Here is a 15,181-nt window from a genome sequence, read left to right on the forward strand (position 1 = left end):
CAGTTAATACAGATATCACCAAAAAAAAGAGTTCTTGGTGCAGAAAGGAGAATAAATAGTTTTCTACTTGATTACCTGCCTGTCTTTACAGTCTGAGCAAGCTGTTGTAAGTGCACCTTAAGACAGGCTTGCTTCATGGCTGAGTCCTTCAGTTTTCTGGGCCTCAGGCTTTCCTAAACAAGATAACAATTGGCCATTAGCCTGCTGCTCACCTTTCCCAGGACTCAGCATTCTGAAGCAGGACTGTGGTTAAACTGCATGATAATCCTGATTTCTAGGCAAGAACAAGAAAAACCATGATCATCCACTGGGCTTGTAGCTCAGTGGAGTACTTGCCTCACATGTGAGGCGTGAGGTTTGGTAGCCAGCATTGACAGAACTGAGTAGGTTGTCGTTAACGATGAGTCAAGGCCCCTGGGCCCAATCCTAGATTTGGAAAAGGACTTAGGGGAAGGAAGAAGAGGCATACACTAGAATTAAATAGCACTGGAGTGTAAGTTTAGAGAAACTTAACTTTCCTCAGGTCAAAAACCATTTTGCCAGCTGAAAAGATTTTGCAGTTAACTTCAGGAGTCATTACTGAGCACATTCTGATCCTTCCACTAAAGCCTGAGGCTTACTACCAAAACAAACAAACAGAAAAATAGTTTTACAGGGATATATCACATTTTCAAAATACTGTCATCTTTGGGCACATGCCTTCAATCCCAGAACTTGGAAGGTAGAGGCAGGCAGAGCTCTATGAGTTTAAGGCAATCCTGGTATATAGAGTGAGTTCCAGGACAGCCAGGGTTACAAAGAGAAACCCTGTGTTGATAAACAAAACAAAACCCCCTTAAAAATCAGCTGGTTACAGGGGCTGTCAAAATAGCTGAAGGCTAAGCCCAGTGACCTGAATTTGAGCCCTGGATCCACATGGTAAAATGAGAACTGACTCCAGCAAGTTGTCCTTCAACTTCCAGAAGTGCGCCATAGCACTTGAGTGCAGACACTCTGAGTATAATAAAAACGTCACCCCATTTATAGAAATGAGGTCTTGCTAACTATAACCCAGAAGACTGCTTTTGGTCAGAAGTTTTGAGTTAAATCAGACATCCCAGTGCCTACAGTACAAATATCACCAAAGCTACCTGCCATGTGGGTCGGCATAGACAGCAGGGAGCACATGGAGAGTAGCAGATTGTGTCTCTCAGACTGACAGAATGCAGACACCGTGAAGAAGCACACACTGCAATGCACAAAGCCCACTTCAGAGGGGAGAATAGCCATCAAGACCTTGTTAGAAATTTTATTTTAAAAAAAAAAAAAAAAAAAAAAAAACAAACCCAAGCCCCTTAAATTTTCTATACCAGGCTTAGTCTGACTAACTCCCTGCAAAGAGGCGAAGGTCCATATGAGACCAAGTTCCACTTAGGTGATTCCTACCTTATTGGCTGCCAATATTTGGGGGTAGGGGTGACAGTCCAGCTTCTGGACTCAAGAAAATGTTTTGTCAATGTTCTCATAAGCAGAAGTTCTTTGCCTATTAAGATTTCTCAGAACCACAAAGTTTCAAGAGATGCTGGGATAGCAGCAACTTGAGGCTCGAAATAACATTGATCAGCACACGCATTTCTTTTAGCATCTGGATTAGAAATGCTAGCCCTTTTGCTCCAAGGTTAGAGTCTCTGGGCTTTTCCACTGTGACTCTGAATCAGGTTCTCCTTCCTCTAGATCTCAGGTGTTGAGGCCTGCATCTGGATGCTTGAAGCAACACACTTCCTTCACTTAGGAGCAGAGCAGCAAGCCCGATTACACACCTGGACACTCTTGCCCCAGCAGGGCGTGCAGTGGGTTCTTGAGCCTCCTCCTGAGGCTCAGGAGGCAGGTTCTGGTGACTTGCCCAAGAGGGCTGCTTCCCAGCCCTAGCTTTGGGCTAGCACTGTCCCTCGATTTGGTTGCATAAGTTCACAAGCTCTCAGCTGGGGTTCTAGCAGATGGGGCTCAGCTAGGAACAAGCGAAATAGTGTTGACAATTCTTCTGAGAAGTCCTAAAGTAAGTAGAAAGGTTAAGAAAAGTAATTCTGGATGTTCTGTCCTTTCTAAGGTCAGTCCCACCCGAATAATCACTCACAGCCAGTGAAACACTGATAACCCAGCTATTTCATCTAATGTCTTCTCTGCAGAAATGGATATAAACCTCCATGGCTGGTAAACTGAGGCATTAAGTTCCAGCAGGGAAAGTGGACTCTATTAAGAAGCAGAGGCTTTAACATTTTCAAGCACAAAGTATTAATCTTATTTTAACAGCACTATTTTGCTCTAAATCACAAGAGCATTTTAAATATAAGCCAACATTTACTTGAGTTTCAAATCCCCAATATTCACTGTGCCATGCCTATTTCTAATTGTCCTCCTTTCCCTCTGTTCTTCTGAGAGTCTTACAAAGTAGTCACTTAGATCAAACCCAATACATGGTCTCGTGGTAGTCCTGGAAACACTTTGGCAAAAAGGCACATAGCTGTAGCTATGGTGGGCTCACAGTTAGAATCTCATTCCCAGCAAGTAGAAAGAATGCAAGTTTGTGGTTTGTGGGCTACAAAAGCAATCTTTAGGACAAATGAGACATATCTTCAAGACAAAGGGATTAACATTAAGATTCCTTACCCCTGGCCACTGGGCTTCATTAAGGCTGACTAAGCAGGCTTCTATTTCCAAATGCCCCATGAGATCCTTTTCTACCAGCTCCCGGAGTAAGAACAGTAGCAGGTCCCACTGCAAAACACCACAGAGAAAGTCAAAAGTTGTCAGGATCATATAGTAGTCCTAACAGTAGAGACTGAGGACTGTACAGTAGTCCCAAGAGTAGACATCTCGAAGGACAAAGCTGGAGATAACAGAGTTGGAGATAATGGCTCAACATGCTGTTAAAAGCAATTCAACACTCAGGAGGCAGAGGCAGAGGTGCAGGGGTAGAGGATCTCAGGTCAGCCAGGTCTACAGAGTAAGTTCCAGCTATATAGAGAGAGTTCTGGCTACACAGAGAAATAATGTTTTGGGATGGAGAGATGGCTCAGAGGTTAAAAATACTGTCTGCTCTTCCAGAGGTTTTGAGTTCAATTCCCAGCAACACATGGTGGCTCACAACCACCTATAATCAGATCTGGCGCCCTCTTCTGGCATGCAGGCAAGAAAGCTGTATGATGTATACATGATAAATAAATGTTAAAAAAAAAAAAAAGAAACAATGTCTTGAACTCCCCCCTAATAATAAAAAAATAAAATAAATGATTATAAACTATTTACAAATAAACACACACACACAAAAGAAAAGAAAAGAAAAGAAAGCTGCCCCGAGGAGGAAATTGAGACAAAGGGAATCTGCTTTTGCATGGATGTGGAAGAAAACAATAAAAACAGCAGTTATACAATTTGGGGTGGGCCACTGGATAATGTTAAGAACATGACTTGCAGGGATGAAGGGATTGATTGATCAGCAGAGTTCCTGATGTGCAAACATGCCTGTGTCATGGGAGTCCAGTAGCAAGGGCCAGCTCTCCCATGTTCATACTTACAAGGCTGGCTCGCCCACAACTCCTTACCCCGGAAAGTGTGTAAGACTGCTTTCTGGAGTACTGCAGTGGTTAGGGGCAGGGCCAGCTCTTCCTTGGATCCAAGTTGTATGAGTGTCTACCTGTAACCCTACTGCTAGATAGGAAAATCCTGGAAGCCAGCTAGTTTAGCCAATCAGTGAGTTTTAGGTTCAGTAAGAACAGTGCTCACTAGTAAGTACACATACTACCCCCTAATATGACTACAGGAGCTGGGCATGATGGCTCAAATTTGTAATCTGCACTTGAGAGGCAGAGGCAGGAAGAGTGCTGTGAATTTAAGGCCAACATGGACTACAGAGTGAGATCCTAGCTGAAAATCCACATGCATGGGCCTAAGTGGTGGCTCAAAGCACTTGCTGCTCAGCAATTCACTTCTCAGTATTGACAAGGTAGCTCACAGCCACCCTAGTTCTAGTGGATCTAACAGATATATTAATGGTGCACACATGCGGACAAAACATTTATATACATAAATCTAACTACCTCCTAACAAAAATTACTTACCTCTCTTGGCCGAGTATCAGCCAGAAGCCCTACATTTCTTGGGCTGAGTAGAAGCTGCAATGGAACTGGCCCCTGGAAGTCATCCTTCCACAAGGAAAGCAGCATATGCAGAAGCCTTCGAGCGTGTCCTCGATCCAGCCTGTGCTGTGTTGGGGGCCCTAAGATGGGGATCTGGTCTGCAACTATAGGGAAAAAAGAAAAGGTAGAAGAGCATGTCCTATGCTTCTAAACTTGCTTGTATCCAACCTTGGGGTTTGGAGAATGTGGCACGAGGGACTTGGTAGAAAAGAGCCATACCTAGAAGGGACGCCAACTCTACAGAGCACTTGGCCAGATGCTGCTCAGCAGTCGGGCACAGAAACTGTGGGGTGGAAAAGGAGAAATAAGCATCATTTTTACTGCTCTGAGGATTGGTCCTGAGCCAGTGTGGGTCATGCCACATCTCACCTGGCGGCATTTCAGTGACTGGCCCAGCTGGTTTAGGAGCTGTTCCAGATGCTCTGGGGAAACTCCCTCCTCAGGGTCCCGAGGTCCGGCAGCCAGGGAGAGCACATCCTGTAGAGAGCAGTGATGAAACTTTATGCCAGAATGCCAGAAACTTGGTTTGGGATGGGAACCAGCCAGTGGAGAGAGGCAGAAGGAAAACAGAGCCCAAGGGAGTGAAGCAACTGGGTCAAGGTGTTCTTATGGCTGAGGCTCAGGCAGTAACAGCACAGCTAGAGAAGCAATCATATGGGAAATCCAGAGGGAAGTGGATGGAGTACTAAGCCTGTAGACTGTGTGCTGCCAGAGAGCGCAAAAGGTGTCACTCACTTTGAGACAAAACAACCAATTCCCAGAGGGCATCTTAAAATCCTTAGGGAAAATGTCCTATCTAGAGTCTGAATTCTTCTCTCTCAATGCTCCTCTGAGATCTCAAAATAGAATCCTCTGCATACTGAGAAGCTAGCTTGATACCTTTCTCTCTCCTTCCTAAAGTCCCCATCTGTAGACATTTCTTTCTAGTCTCTCTCTATTTCTTTATTATACTACCTTTATACTTTCTACTTCTTTATTTATACTACTTTTGTTTGGAGCAGGGCCAGATAGTATTTTAGCTCTTGGGAGTCACAAGGGCTAAATACTGTTTCAACTATTCATCTCTGCTTTGGTAGCACAGAACCAGCCACAGACGATTTATAAACAAATGGATTAGTAAACTTTTATGTATATAAACAAACAGCAGTCTCATTTAGGGTCATTTAGGCTATACAATTAGTCTCTTTCTCTAGACACCATGTGCTATGATATAGAGTTTACACTATCTACTTTTATAAGTTATCTTAAGAAAGTCTTACTTAAGTTGCCCAGACTGGCTTGTGATCCTCCTGCCTCAGCCTCCAGAATAACTGGGAGTCCAGGCCTGCACTCAATTGAGGCCCAGCTTTTATTTATTTCTTAATCACATGAGAACTTCTGGTCAGTGCTTAGTGACTAGCATTATCTCCCACCATGTCCAGACACTGACTGCCCCTCAAAGACTTCCCCACTCTGCAGCCCTTTACCGCCATGTGTGTAGGATGCATTTAGTCAAACACTTCAGCTCTGGCCCGTTGTGGTGCTATATGCCTTTAGTCCTAGTTCTTGGGAGCCAAAGGCAGGTGGATGTCTGTGAGTCTGAGGTCAGCTTGGGATCCATAGTGAGTTCTAGGCCAACCAGACCTACATAATGGGACCCTGTCTCAAACAAGCAAGCAAACAACCCACCCAACCCTTTAGATATAATTTTTTGGATGATTCTAGAACAAAGGCCTTAGGAAAACTAATTCAGCTCTGTTCTATGTGATCCCATTCAGTAAGGAAAGAAACAAACCAGCCAGACAAAACACAAAGCTTCTATACAAATCCTGAAGCCAATGTGAAAAGAAGCAAGCAGCAGGGAGAGGGAATGGGAAAGCCAAGGGAGTAGGGTAGCTGTGTACTTTTATCTCGGAGATGAGGTGGGAGGGGAGGGGAGCATGGTGCTCACAGGCTCGGGAGCAGCCCCTCCGCTCCACCCGGGCAGTTGGCTCAGGACCCTGGGCTCGTAGCATGCGACTCACGGCTGCTTTCACCTCCCTTCTAATCAGCGCTGCCAGGCAGAGGGAAAACAAGAATGGAGTTACTGGAATGTTTCCCTGCATGGGCTTGCCATGACAACCCACACCTTTCACTGGTTTTAAATGGCTCATCTAGTCTCCCACAAACTGTTCAATACCCTGCCTGTCCATCTTTAAAAACTTGGTTCAGTCACTCCTTTTCTAGATAGACCTCACCTGTAATGTTGGCAGACAACCAAGAGCAGGCTTTCTCTGTTGCAAGCCCCACAGCAATGTTCTCTGCACTGCTTAGAACCTGTGGCACAGAAGGACTGCTGAGTCAGGGACTTGGGAAGGCAGGTAGTACAACATTGGATTCTACAGTTCAGGGCCCACCCTACAACAGCCTCACACAGGTACATGTGTACACATATGTGTACATGCATGCCTGCCTACTGGCCTGCTAGCTGCAGGCTTGCTTCCTACGTACAGCAGCTGGGGTCTCCTCTGGTAACAATGCTCGCAGGGCAGTGGGGCTCTTCTTTTGGCAGAACCTACAAAAAGACAGAAGGGGGGGTCAATGTCTGGATATTGTAGGTGAATTCCCAAGTGCAGCAGGCCTATGACCTGGAAACTCTAACTCAGAAAGAAGTGCTGCCCATTCTCCTACCCCACCACTGATGCTGGAGGAAGGAGAGACCCGCCCATTAGTCCTACATCACACACATCCAACTCAATATCTGGACTCCATGCCCAAAGACATAATCCTACAGAAAAGGAACAGAGCACAAAAGGGGAGAAAGAAACAGAAATGGAGCAAATGGGATGTGAAAGAGGCAAAAAAAAAAAAAAGAGCAGGAAAAAAAATCAAAAGGAAGCTGTGTGTGCTGGCTCATGCCTGTGATCTCAGCACTTGGAAGTTTGAGGTCCGACTACAGAGTGGGACCCAGTCTTAACAAAAAATGTGCAGAACCAGGAGGAGACTTCAGGAAATGAGAAGGCTCAGATGGGTTGACAGTTCTTACTCTCGCCCCTGGGTCAATGCTTGGGCCCCATGGGGGCACAGCTGAGAACACAAGAATTCCAACAGCTGTGCTGGATCTCCCCCTTCTTGTCCCCGTGTCACCAGCTGCTCCTGAAGAAGTGACTCTGCTTGATGCACCAAGTCTGCTACCAGTGTCGCCCTGTAGCAGGGAGAGCAAGGTTGGGGCAGTTAGGAAAGTTAAGGAGAAAGAGCTGCAAACGGAAGACATTTGGTCAGAATGTCCTTCAAAGGATAAAAGAAATTTCAGCCTCCCTCTCCCCCCCCAGGTTGACTGCTCAGTTGGGAAACAGGTTAAAAGTTTTTTTTTTTTTTTTTTTTTTTTTGAGCTGAGGACCGAACCCAGGGCCTTGCGCTTGCTGGGCAATCGCTTTACTACTGAGCTAAATCCCCAACCCCCAGGTTAAAAGTTTAAAGGTAAAAAATGAAAGGGGCTGAGAGCAGGATTCTCACTCCACTCTTACTTGATGTGTTTGACACAGTTTGATCCAATTCTTTCTGCCACAAATTCTACAGTCCTGCGCAGGGAGGGTGGCTGGTTGTGGAAAAAGGCCTCAGCGAGTTGAGCCTGGCAGAAGTTGGAGGCAGGTATAGTAGTACCATGAGGGCTTCCTTCTGCCTCCCTCACCAACTGCCTCCCTGTTTCCCTGTCCTTTGCCCTTACCTGCAACCCCTGGCTGGTCTTGAGAGGCAGGGTTCCCAGGCTAGTGGTTGTAGTGGGAGTGATTTTCCTCACAAAGCCTCCACTCCGCCCACTGCTTCCAGAAACCCAGGAAGCAAGCAGTTTCCGGAGCTCTCCTGTAGAGGAGTTGAAGTTCTTACTTCCAAAATTATTTCCCTGTCCTCCCTCACACATCATGACCTTTGTGGAGCAAAGAAGATGAACTACCCAGAGAGCCTAAAGACAGAACAGTCTGCTGAGGGGTCAGGTCCTTTTGGGTATCCATGACAGGCCAGGTCATGGACCATAAGGGGAGACAGAGATGCTTACCAATGTAAGGGCAACAGGTATATAACAGCTGCTGGTCCACAACAGGTACACTGTCCTGGGGGAGAATAGGCCAAGATTGGAAGGGGAAGGCAGGTAGTCTCCCTTCCCTCCAAATGTGCAGAGATAGAAGTCTTTTCTAGCTTGTCTCCTGCCAGCTCTTTATCTATTCAGCTCATTTATCTGGTTTGACACTCACCAATCCATGCTCTGAAGTAGTTGTGTCCACCTCAAAGGCATCTACCTGACCATCTTCTAGAAAGAATAAGTCCTCAGGAACTGTAGGTATCTGGTAAGAGAGGAAGGTAGTCAGAACACTATTGGCATGCTAAGATTTGCCATAGTTTCTAAATCTATTGGGGCCCTGGGTCAAGCAAGTTGTCTTCTGAAGCCATAGCAATACCCATCCCTCCTCTGTCCCAAATCTCCCTCAGACTCTAAAACTCTGTGGTCTGCCATGGCAGCCATCTACTACCCTATCTAGGCCATCGATCTGCTACCTGGAAAAGCCATCCCAGGACAGCAAGCAGCAGCAGCTTATTCAGGAAGCACATCTCTCCTTCATTCTCCTTTGATAAGACCAAACTCCTAAAAGGTAAATGGAGGATGTGAATAGACTTGTGCCAAGGACAGAAGGCGGTAAACAAAAGCTATCGCTAGGAAGGGAGTTCTCAAAAGCAGACCTCAGTCACACTACTGTTGGGAAGACCAACAGGATCTCAGTGAGACTTGTACCTTACATCCTTCTTGGCTAGGCCATATGATAAAGGAGGAGGACCATGGGAATGGAAGACAATTATCACAGTTCTGCCTCTCTTGAGGTGATCATAGCTGTGGAACCACATAGAAGCATAGACTTCTAGGCCCACTTTATAAATAGCAAGGGTATGCAAATCAGTCATGTTCTACTCACCGATGTAAGTGCAGCAGGAGAGTAAAGACACTCCGGTAATAGTCCAGCAAGGGGACAATGTGGTCAGCAAAAGAGAGGAATTCCACCAGCCAGGGCACAGTGAGCACTGCCCGACGGGCCCACAACCCCTGCTGCAACAGAGCCCGTATATCCAGAACAGGAGGGACCTGGGAAAGTCAGGATTCTGTCAATAAGCAGGCCCTTAAAAGGGGCTGGCTGACACCCTCTAAACTGCCAGGGGACTAGAATAGTCAAGGAAACCATTCAGCCTCCACATTTTTCTGGTCTCCCCAGCACTTCCTTACCTAGATCTTCCCATGCTCACCTGGCTCCTGAGGGCCAGAATAGAGTCCTGAAGCTCACGGGTTGGGGGCGGTTCATGTCCCCGGTATGGCAGGAAAGCCACAAAGCCCAGAAATTTAGCCAAAAGTCTAAGACTAAGAAGCACTACAGCAAATTGCCTCCGTTCACCCTGCATGAGGAATCAAGTGACACAGTACCCTTTGCATGAGTCTTCTGGAACAATTTAAAATCTGTTAAAGTTTTCCCTCAACACCCATCCTTTCCCCCCTAGATCAGACCCTATTATCCCCCTCGTTCTGTCTTCTAACCTGCCAGTCCACGTCAGATTCCCCATCTTCATCACCAGGCTCGTGCTGAGGCAGGCGAAGGCCATTGAGCTCCCGAATCTTTAAACTTAAACTATCCATGAGATGCTGATTAAAATGAAAGCTTGAATGGAAAAAGAGCAAAAGACAAAACAAAAAAGGACTGAAATAGGTAAAAAAAAAAAAAAAAAAAAAATCCAGCATTTCGAGGAGATGCCCAGACAAAAAGACTCCTAAGAAAGATGAAGCTAAAGGACAATGAAATTACCTATGCAGACAAAAGAATGAGACGAAAGAGGAAATAAAAGTGGGAGGGGCCAGAAATCCCTTCCAGACATGTCCAACGTGAGGCCCAGGCAAAAGACAATGGTTTACCCTTTGGGGAAACCAAATCTTTCTTGGACTCTGTTTCTCTCCCTGAGAAACACAGGAGACCCTTACCTGCTGGCACTCATGATGAAGTCCCTGAAGAAGCCTTGACAGCCTGGGAAGGTGGGGGGTGGGCAGGGTCCTCCACTGCTCTGAGGGGCTATAAGCCGTTCTTGGAGCTGCCGCAACCGTCCGAGCTTGTCAGCTCCTAGCATATTCAATACATCTGGAGCTTCCCCCAAAACAGATCCCCCAGCACCGCCAGGGCTCTGACACATCTGAGACGCCCGTGTCCGAAGGGAAGAAAGATATGAAAACCTGTAAGAGGTTTTGACTAACAGGATACTGGGAAAGTAGGCTTGGGTTATAGCTTAGTGGAGAACACTTGCCCAGCATGAGCAAGACCCTGGGTCTGAAAGAAAGTAATGAACAGTACAGAGGCTTTATCTTCTGATTTGAAAGGTGAGGAGATGAAAACCGCAAGGCCCGGCATGCATTGTTGGCCTCAGGTCACTAAAACAAGGGTTTGAAGATACCATGACTACTAAGCTGTCTTTGTACCCTTGCACAAGTCAAGAAAGGGATGGTGGTGAGAGGCTAAATAAGGGCATGGAGTCCAAGGCATGTCAGAGAAGTTAGAGAACACTGTCCATCAAGTTTGAACTATCTCCCAAAGAGAAGGTATTCTTTTTAAATATGTAGCCAGACAGAACCTATTAGGTTGTCTACCTGACCCAGAGTATCAACCTTTATTTAGCTGCCCCCATCTTTTGGCTCCCACTGTAGTTATTACCTGGAGAAGCTGCTTTTGGAAAAGCCGGACAAAGTGGCTGTGGCTGCAGGCTGCAGAAAGTTGACCCATCATGGCTCTGAGGAGAAAGAGTAGACACAGTGTGGGAAGTAGACAGGTGATATAGTCTGGCTGTTTACCAAAGACATGAACAAACTCCCTTGCCAGGAAGCCCACACAGGAGAAGGTAAGAAACGTTTCCTTCACTACCAAGGTAACTCCAGGCTGGATAGACTTATTAATCTACTAAGAAATGCCCTCTCAGATCTTCAGACATGCTCAGTGTCGGGGAGATAAGGACAGGATACTTGTTTGACAGCCTGTGCAGTTTGATCTGAGCTTTGTCCTTTCCTAAGCTTTTGCCATTATAGAACAAGCGTGGTGCATTCCTGGGATTCAGAAACTAGAAAGATAAATCCCTTTTGATCTAGGTAGACTGAGGAGAGATGGGTGAAAGGAGGGAAACCCTTCCCAACAAACACCCTAAATATTCCTGTGTTGCTGCTGTCAGAGCAAGGACTGAACTGAGCAGGGGCAGAACACCAACCTGATCCTGCTACCCAGCCCCTTCTCAAAATCCCAGCTGGGTTCCTCGTGGTGGTCTTCCCATTCTCGAAGTACCTCATAGAACACATCTCTGAAAGATATGGAAGCTTGATCAGTTGACTCCCAGTTGCCTACAACCACTTCCCATAGCACTTTCCCTTGCTTGGAAGGTTTAAGATAAGTCTGCCCACAGTGCCAGTCTTTAACCCCCAAAGCTCTCTACAAGATGGTAATGTTACAGACCCAGCAGCAGCACATCACAGGCATCTGTGGACAGGGAAAGCTGACCCTAAGCTTTCAGGGATTCAGGTCTGTGGACATGAAACAGAATGAAGCCAACAGGCTTTATGATGACTGCCAGCCAAGGATCTGAACAGCAGTACCCACCACTTGCAGTGCCTAACTCCTAATTCTAGGAAAGTAAATAATTGTTTATTCCCTTTTCTTTTCACCTCTGCTTTTTAAAAGTATGGAAGGCTCGATCACTGGAGAAGTTGGCACGATTGTCAGTTTCTGGCTGAAAGGAGACAGCTTGAGCAGAGGGTGGTATCACAAGGGAGACCTAAAACATGGCAACATTAGAAAACAAGACCTGTTGGATCACGTTTAGAAAACTTTACTCCTTATTGTCGCCCAGAGTTAGCCCACTTGCCAGCACCAGGAAAATTGTCTTAATTTGCAGAACATCTAGGCTACTAGGTACCTAAGCAAGGGTAACTACCTTGGCAACACTGCCTTCATAAGCAGCTCGAAGGCGGCCTTGCAGAGCTGGTGAGAAGCACAGCAGCCGCTCATTCTCGGCCAGCAGCTTTAAGGTCCCTTTATCCAGGTAGGAGAGAACCCTGCAGGGACAGGTGTGCACATGACTGAGATGAGCACGCTGGCTGCAGACACAAAATCCATCTGAAGCATAAGGCACTGTGTAAGCCTAGATACGTATGGCAAGGTCAGGGGCTAAGAATCAAGATGATAAAAGTAAAGGGTGAAGACATGAGACTTCATGGAGCTGAGAGCAAGAAAGCAGGCTAGGAACATCAGCTATGAACTTTATAAAGGTAAGCTGTCGGGTTGGGGATTTAGCTCAGTGGTACAGTGCTTGCCTAGGAAGCGCAAGGCCCTGGGTTCGGTCCCCAGCTCCGAAAAAAAGAAAAGAAAAAAAAAATAAAGGTAAGCTGTCACGTATTGTTGTTATTGTAGTACACGGGGCTCTCTATATGGCCAGCAAGCACTCCAGTGGTCTATATACTTAGGCCTTTTTGTATTTATTATTTGGGAATACCATTCAATATGTTTCAAAGGCTGGCTTTGAATTTTCTGCAGCCCGGGCAGGTCTTTAAACTTGCAATCCTTGCTTAGCACCAGACCCAGTCATTTAATTTTTTTAAAGGATAAACTCATAGCCTTGATACAAAATTAAATGTTTCAGATGGGCCAGGAATGTTAGCGCATGCTTTTATTTCCAGAACTTTGGATAGACAGGCTGGCTAATCTATGCAGGTTTGAGCCCATCTTGTTCTACATAGGGAGTTCAAGGCCAGCAAGGGCTACATAGTATCACCCTGACTAAAAAAAAAAACAACAACAATCTCCTTCCCCTCAACAAAAGGTGCCAGGTGGAAAGGTCTAGGGCAACTGTATCTATTAAGCAAAGTCATGCATCCTACATGGCTAGAAACAGACAGATAAGACCCAAATGCCTCAGCTAGAAAAACTCACTGAAATTGATGCTCCAAAACCTGCACTGCAAAGAAGACACAATCATGGATGCTCCGAAACAGGGGAGTTTCCAGGGAATCTAGGCCAATAACAAACGGTTAGTTAAGAACTAACCCACCTGCAAACATCATTTCTTGAAATTAGACTTGCTTACTGACCTAGGGCACCCTGACTCGATTCAAGGTCACTGTCCTTGGTGGCCGCCATTCTCCGGGCAGTAAGGAGCTGAAGGACGAAGAAAAGCTCCAGGAAAAGGTTTGGTACTAGGTTCTCTGGATATAACGAGAAATGCCATACCATTGCGCACTACTGACAACCAGGCCAAGGCTCTGTATGCTTCATCCCCTCTTACTCTGTAGTTTGCATGCATATCCACCGCTGTCCCTTTGAGCTCACTCACCAGCAATACATGAGGAGTAGATGAGGGCTACCAGCTCGAGGCGCTGTCGAGAAGACACTCTGGCTGGGTCAGCAGGCTCTGCTGTGAGGTTTCCTGTTCTGTTGGGAACGGGAGACCCCGAGTCTGGGACAGGGCAGGCCGGGGTAGGTGACTGCTGGAGCTGCTTGGATCTATGTGAACAAGAGAGATGTCATGATTACTCAGCCTGGCTTTCCAGTGACATTCACTTTCAGGTTCTGCCAGAGAAGACATCAATAGCCCAGAAAGCAAACCCAGAATCCGGAAGGGAGAAATCAAGTTCGGGAAAAATCCCCGCAAGTCCCGCACAAGGAGGAAGCTGATATCCCAGGTGGCGGCAAAGCCATACCGCGCCTTCCTGAGCATCTCCCGCTCCTCTTGCAGACTTCTGCACCCTGGGGGAAGGCCAAGGCCCCAAGGGCTAGTGTCCAGGGCTGAGGGTTGGGAACTGGGGACACAGCTGATTGGGGGTGAGGTGAAGCAGGTCTTGGGCTTGGACAGTGACCGCTCTTCGCTCACCGGAGTTGGGTTGATCCTTCGAGAAGGCTTCGTCCTGCTGAGAGTAGTCAGTTTGTTTTTTTTTCAAATTTCTATCTTCAAGTATCATCCATAACAGTTGGGGTCCCTTAAAACCCTCCCCCCTTTGTGGTTTCTTCGCCCTCAACCTTCTAACCATCGCGCATTCTACTGTGGGGCACCCAGCTCTGCTTTAGCGATTATCTTGCAATAAGGACCGATCCTCACCCTGCAGAGCCGGGCGGAACGGTGCCTACAGGAGGGAACTCCTCCAAGTTGCTGAGGTTTGGCGGATCTGAGAGCGACAGTCTGGGGCTGCCAGGGCTGCCTGAGCCCTTAGGCTTCCGGCCTCCGGCCCAAGGCGGGCTCTCGCTGCTGGCCCCCTCCTCGGGGCCCCCGGATCCCCGACCACCTCGTTCGCGGGACGGTCCCGGACCCCGCCTGCGGCCCGCACGGCGGGCCAGAGGTGCCTCGGCGGAGGTGCTGAGGGGCTCGGTTGCAGGGAAAAGCTGGCTGCGCGCCCCACGGCCACCCCGTGGCGGGGCCCCCTGCCTCGCTGGCAAGGCGGCCGAGGCGCCTGGGGTCTTGGCGGGGGTGGAGGGGCCCTGTGGGAGGACCCGGCTGCTCTGCTCCCTCAGGAAGTTCAGCAGGAACGGCACGAATTCCTTCCGCAGAGGCCGAAGTGCGCTCAGAGCAGCCACTTCGGAGCTATCCTGAGGAAGAAGCAGAGGTCGCGGGGCGAGAGGGTCAGCTGACAGCGCGGGCCTCCAGCGGCTCAGGCCGCAGGGTGGGCGGCCCGGCAGCGGCTGGCAGAGAAGCGCCCTTGGCGCGGGCCGACAGCCAGGGCAGGCTGGGAGAAGGGACTGAAGCAGCATCCCCCGCGGGAAGCACATTCCAGGCAGGTTTGAGGGCGTGTCCGCACTGTTACCTCCGAACTCGGGGTGCTGCGCGCGATCCACCGCACGGCGGCTGCGACCGGCACCTCTTCGCGCAGCAGCGACTCTAAAACGGCCGCCATCCCTGTCCAGGCGCTCTGAGGCTACTGCGCAGGCGCACACGCGCCACAGGCAGCCGGGAGGGGCGGAGCCAGCGGCCGGGGCGACCGTTGGACGACGGGGCGG

General features: G+C 48.0%; 1 protein-coding gene across 6 annotated transcripts; it reads right to left on the reverse strand.

Annotated features, from left to right (window-relative positions):
- Positions 1-1,264: 1,264 nt before the first annotated feature.
- On the reverse strand, positions 1,265-15,101 carry Cdan1 (codanin 1). Of its 6 annotated transcripts, none has more exon segments than NM_001430416.1 (28): positions 1,265-2,030; positions 2,647-2,754; positions 4,098-4,279; positions 4,395-4,458; positions 4,545-4,652; positions 6,059-6,207; positions 6,392-6,470; positions 6,645-6,708; positions 7,180-7,338; positions 7,661-7,764; positions 7,861-7,994; positions 8,188-8,242; positions 8,384-8,473; positions 8,685-8,772; positions 9,098-9,264; positions 9,423-9,569; positions 9,709-9,829; positions 10,147-10,352; positions 10,868-10,943; positions 11,412-11,501; positions 11,863-11,972; positions 12,132-12,252; positions 13,127-13,205; positions 13,285-13,398; positions 13,527-13,696; positions 13,894-14,100; positions 14,289-14,773; positions 14,989-15,094. In NM_001430416.1, coding segments are annotated over 28 exon segments (3,693 nt in total). In that variant the 5' UTR covers positions 15,079-15,094; the 3' UTR covers positions 1,265-1,904.
- Between the last annotated feature and the right edge of the window lie 80 nt (positions 15,102-15,181).

The sequence above is a fragment of the Rattus norvegicus genome, chromosome 3, assembly GCF_021556685.1.
Source record: "Rattus norvegicus strain SHRSP/BbbUtx chromosome 3, alternate assembly SHRSP_T2T, whole genome shotgun sequence".
NCBI lineage: Eukaryota > Metazoa > Chordata > Mammalia > Rodentia > Muridae > Rattus > Rattus norvegicus.

Coding starts and splice junctions, on each gene's coding strand:
- Cdan1 (XM_087652006.1), bottom strand. CDS start 15,078: ATGGCGGCCGTTTTAGAGTCGCTGCTGCGCGAAGAGGTGCCGGTCGCA. Junction 13,206..13,284: donor ATCGAGTCAGGGTGCCCTAG/GTCAGTAAGCAA, acceptor TTATTGGCCTAG/ATTCCCTGGAAACTCCCCTG. Junction 9,830..10,146: donor TTCATCATGAGTGCCAGCAG/GTAAGGGTCTCC, acceptor TTTCCATTCAAG/CTTTCATTTTAATCAGCATC.